At 51.7% G+C, this 5,163-nt stretch overlaps 1 protein-coding gene across 1 annotated transcript in view; it reads right to left on the reverse strand.

The window, feature by feature from the left end:
- Nucleotides 1–5,163, reverse strand: part of CRIM1 (cysteine rich transmembrane BMP regulator 1 (chordin-like)) — a 151,280-nt gene that overhangs the window by 24,651 nt on the left and 121,466 nt on the right. Inside the window, exons 11-12 of the mRNA XM_014533236.1 lie at nt 4,432–4,641; nt 332–547 (exon numbers count right to left, since the gene is read on the reverse strand). Coding sequence (XP_014388722.1) covers nt 332–547; nt 4,432–4,641 — 426 coding nt within the window. The remainder of the gene's footprint in view (nt 1–331; nt 548–4,431; nt 4,642–5,163) is intronic.

Below are 5,163 nucleotides of genomic sequence, written 5' to 3' on the forward strand. Positions count from 1 at the left end.
GGCCTTCACTGCACTATTGTCTGTGTCCATGGGCTATGCACATATGCACGAAAGGTCATTGGTTAATCTCTCCCCACCCCTTCCCTCTGAAATTCGTCAGTCTGTTGGATGCGTCCATGTCTCTGGATCTTTTCTGTTCACCAGTGTTCTTTGTTCATTAGAATTAGAGGGATGACTTTAGAAAGCAGGCCGCCAAGTGTTCGTGCCTGGGTTACAGGTGACTGGCTTTGGGACCCTCGCACGTGGGGCTCAGCCTGCTGGCCCTGCACAGTGACAATGCCTGAGCCGCAGCCTTCCCCGCCCCGCGCGTCCCGGGGCCCTGGGCGGTTACCTGTACACTGTGGGCAGCAGGAGTCCTGGGTCCGCGAGGGGTTCTGGCAGAGCAGCGGCGGGCACACCTCTGTCTCACACATCACCCGCCCGCTGTGGCAGGTGCACTGAGTACAGGAGTCTATGTTCCACGTTTCTCCTTCCACAAAGTACTCTCCTCCAGGGGCGTGGCAAATGGAGGGGGCGCTGAGCTCCGGCTTCTGCTCCACAAAGTCATCTGGGAAGGACACAGCATCCAAACACAAGACGTTATTCGCCAGCAGCCATCCCGACGCCCGAAGAGCCTGGTGCCGCGTGCTCCAAGGGGCAGAGGATGAACTGACTGCAAAATACCTCCCTCTGCTCTTCTCAGGAGAAGAGTGAAGGGCATAGTCCTTGCACAGCAATAAACACAAGGCGACAGCACAAGAGGCAGTTTTAGGAAGTGAGATTCAAGTGGCCTGAGTTTAAAAATCACGACCGGCCCTGGCAGGGTAGCTCCGTTGGTTAGAGCGTCGCCCCAATACGTCAAGGTTGCGGGTTCGATCTCCGTCAGGGCACATGTAAGAAGCAACCAATGAATGCGTAACAGACATAAGGGGAACAAATCAGTGGTTCTCTCTCACTCTCTCCCTCCCCTCCCTCTCAAATCAATAAATTAAAAAAAAAATAACAACAACGAGGGAATCCAATAGGAGCATTAAATTACAGGAGCGAACTCCGACCACAGGAAAAAGAACGAGAGCCTCAGGGGAGCTCTGTGGATGTGCAGGATGCCTAGACTGAAGATGTTTTTCATGCCCTGAATGCTTGCTATTGTCCAATTGCCATGCAACGTGCTCTCTCTACATGTGTTATTTCACTTCTTTACATCGACCTTGTGAGGAAGCTGAGGGCTCAGAGTATTAAGGGCAGACAAGGGATCGGAACTTAAGTCTACGTCTGGATCATGGGTAGGCCTCCAGGTTAAACATAATTTCCAACTGCTCCGTCCTCTCCATTATCCCTCGGACCCCAAGCACTCTGGTGCTTGGAAATGCATCCTGCTGCTGAGCTGGCCACTCCCCGGTCTAGATCCACTGCCAGCAACTGAGCAGGAATGTTCTGCAGAGTCAATGGTCTGGAAACTCTCACCTGAGAATAAACATTTTTTGGGGGAATAGCATCATCAGGAGAGGAGAATGCTCAGAGGCGGGTGATAACTCTGATTTCTTTCCCGGGAGGAGAGGTGATTCTGACCTCTTGATGAGGTGATAATGATAGAGAGGGAATTTAATGCTGCAAATACCTAGGAGGTTCTGGGAGTTGCCTCGAGGTTGTGCTGAGGGAATGAGAAGTGTGAAGACATGAGCCATATTTGTGTAATCCAAATACAACAAGCATTTCAAGGAGGTGTTGACAGTGTCGAACCCCGCTGAGCGGCAGTCTGGAGACACAGGGCGAGCTCACGCCTGGAGCTCAGTGGAGGCCGGGCCCCAGGAGAACGCCCTGTCTGTGCAGATGCTCGGAGCTGAATCACCCAAGAGCTCACAGGCTGTCATTTTCAAAGGGGCGGCCAGCACGAGAGTCCATGCTGATGAGATACGTGGCGGGGGCTGAGCTCCAGTTGAGGAGGTCGCTCTCTACTCAGCTCCATCTCAAGGGAACTGGCAAGACTGGAACTCTGACTGAGCGGACGTGGAACAGAAACCTGCCAGCAGCCCAGGCTTATATTCCTAAGCCACTGGACCCCATAATAAGGAGAGAGGAAGGCAAGAATGAAAACTGAGCTGGGGCAAGAGGACAAAGGGCCTTTCTCGTGGTTTACAGAGAAAACGGAACACTGTTCCAAAAGCACTAATAAACTGATGCTGGAAGAGGGCTGTCCTCTCGTCTCATTTGCTAATAACTCCCTTAGATCTGTGTATATACTATGTACCTCGAGGCACAGCATGCGAGTGGCCACAGAGATGGAGCCGAAGGAGGAACTGTAAGGTAGGGGTGAGAAAGAAAACAACAACCAAGAAACAGTATCATTGGGTAAGTCTTTCATCAGAAGGGTTTCGGACTGCTCATGTAGCCCAGAAAGAAAAACAGCCGATCCTGGAATGGAAGAGGGAAGAAAATATTCATTGAAGGAGGAGACCATGAAGGCAACCAACCATTCCGGGGTCTCTAGTCAGAAGAATCCATATGTGGCAATCCACTAGGGTGAAGATATTTGGGTAAAATATACCTACGTATCCATAGACAGGGGTGGGAAAAAGTAGGTCTACAGTTGTGAGTATGCGAGGGTTTATGCATGTATTGTTTATTAATTATTGCATTATTGATTTGTGTTATGTAAACAAACGTCTACCCACCCCTGTATGTCAATGTGCATGTGTTTTTATACAGGCACCCACAGTAACTCGGTGTGTGTTTGCATTAGCACTTTGCAGATCTCTGTGACAGAGAAAACCAGCTCTGGTCCCACTAACTTTCCGTTCTAGCCGAGCATCTGTCCTCAGACTGCCTGCATTCGCACAGTCGGACTCGCTGGATGCGTGTCCAGCAGAGACCCAGGCGCGGCCCACACACCACACACTCCTGCCTCTAATGAAAGCAAGGGGTCTGCACTGGAAGGCGTTTTTCCTTCCCCAGAGTCAACACACAGTTTTGTTTCACCAAATTGCTCACTGACCTTCTGTTGCAGTGGATTCTTGGTGGTTTTTCCCTACTTGACTAGCAGAGCACGTGTAAAAGGAAATAGTTTTGGGACAGAGCACACCTGACTGAGCTACGGGGAAAATACATCAAACCGAACAGTGCAGCCTGGTCCTTTCCGGGGGCAGGGGGGCTGCTTGCACGGGAGGGTGTGTGTGTGTGTGTGTGTGTGTGTGAGGGCTGCTTGCACGGGAAGGGGTGTGTGTGTGTGTGTGTGCGCGCGCGCAGGATCTCAGAGCTGCATGAGAGGCAGGTGTCCCTCCGCCCGCCTCCAGGGCACTAGGGCAGGTGCACCTGGCAGGATCTCAGAGCTGCAAGAGAGGCAGGTGTCCCTCTGCCCGCCTCCAGGGCACTAGGGCAGGTGCACCTGGCAGAGTGCACCACCTCCCTCCAGGCTGGGCCTGCCTTGCTGCATGGACCAGGCCTGGGTTCCCGACTGCACCCCCCGCAGAAGCAGACTTACCCACAGGCAGACACCGGACCAGGGCTGACCAGGGGGGAAATGGCCACGACTCCAAAATCTGACAAGTACTATCTAACTTTAAGAGAAACCTGATGCTCGAAGGGAGCCTTCCCTTCCTCCTGCCTTCCTCCCGACTGACAGTCTCACTCTGGGTGAGAGAGTTCATCTTTCTGTGTCTGTTTGACAAGTGAAAACCGGCTAAGTGTGTTTTCCCCTAACTCCAAGCGGCCTGCACTGGGGAAGAAATAATGAACACAAGACTGTCTTGAGCTCTTTGGACAAAAGGCACGAGATGAAGCATGATGGCAATGATGACTGGTACTGACAACCGTAATTCGGACCCCCAGGAGTTAGAATCCCTTCTGCTCTTCTGCTAACTTATCTTGATGAGCGTTACTATGATTTTAAATGCTCTGGATGTGCGGTCACTCTGAATTTCTCCATTTGGCAAGCATGCCACATATCCATTAATTTATCCCCCCCCCCGCCCCCAAATCCATTACTTTAAAAAAGAGCAATAGCTGTGGACTTTACTAATCCTCTCCATCTCCAATATTACTTTTGTAAATAACAAGCTTTTATGGAACACAATTAACACCAATCTCTTCCAATTAACTAAGACTTCAGCCTTAATCCACGCTCCATCAAATGGAGAGCTGGAATTGAAGAAGTGCATAGGCCCACAAGCCTTTACACAAATGTAGTTCAAAGACCAATATAATTGAGTGAGCCATTCAAAAGTAAGAGAGGGGAGTTAGAGCTTTAGACTTTTCTCCAGCTTCTGGCTGAGCGTTTACAGCACCCGCTGACTCTGTGTCTGTGGTTGACCAGAACCACGGAGCGCTGACCTGTGTCCCAGGCCATGCCCTGTGCCCTGCATCTCCCCCCACCCCCACCCCCAGCACAGATGTGATGAGACCCGCTGGGCAGAAACCACTGCATAGGGAGTGCACCGGACGGCAGCCGGCTTTTACCTGAGCACGACGGGCAGCACTGTCCCGGGCGGATGGTGGGGCTGCCGCAGGCGGGCACCGGGCAGGTGATGAGCGCGCACATCTCCCGGCCGTTGTGGCAGTAGCATTCCCGGCACCCGTCGTGCCAGCTCTCCTCGTTTTTATGGTGATGGCCGTCCATGGACAGGCACGTGCCAGACAGGGCAGGTGAGGTGGGTGACGCGGGGACCTCTGCACGGACACAAGGCAGCCTCGGTAAGGACGCGGCGACCGCACAGGGCGAACTGCCCGCAGCGTCCTCGCAGGGAATGCTGCCCAGCCACCCAACGCCCGTCTTCAAGGACAGGTTACTCAGGAAAAGAGTTTCAGTGAACATGCTTGCAATTTTGAAAAAAACCAACAAAAACCCTGAAAGTATATTTCTGTCCTATTTGTGGGATTACAGGTGGGTTTTACTTCTTTCATTCAACTTCCTCATTTTTTATACAACAAGCAAGCATTGATTTCACAGCAAATGTTGCCCTCATGTTTAATACGTGCAGAACAATCGCTCTAGAAGTCACCCAGTGGGGGAATCCCGGGCCCCTGGCAGCTGGCGCGGTTTTGGTCAGCAGCAGAGTTAAAGCAGGGACTAGATTTTTGTTTACTCTGACCCCTAAAAACACCATTAAGGTGGTAACTGTCCAACTTTGAAAAAACAGAATGGAGGGATCTTTTATTGCTTCATCTGTGGATCATGCTGACAACTAAATC

Source organism: Myotis brandtii, unplaced genomic scaffold (assembly GCF_000412655.1).
Source record: "Myotis brandtii unplaced genomic scaffold, ASM41265v1 scaffold958, whole genome shotgun sequence".
Lineage (NCBI taxonomy): Eukaryota > Metazoa > Chordata > Mammalia > Chiroptera > Vespertilionidae > Myotis > Myotis brandtii.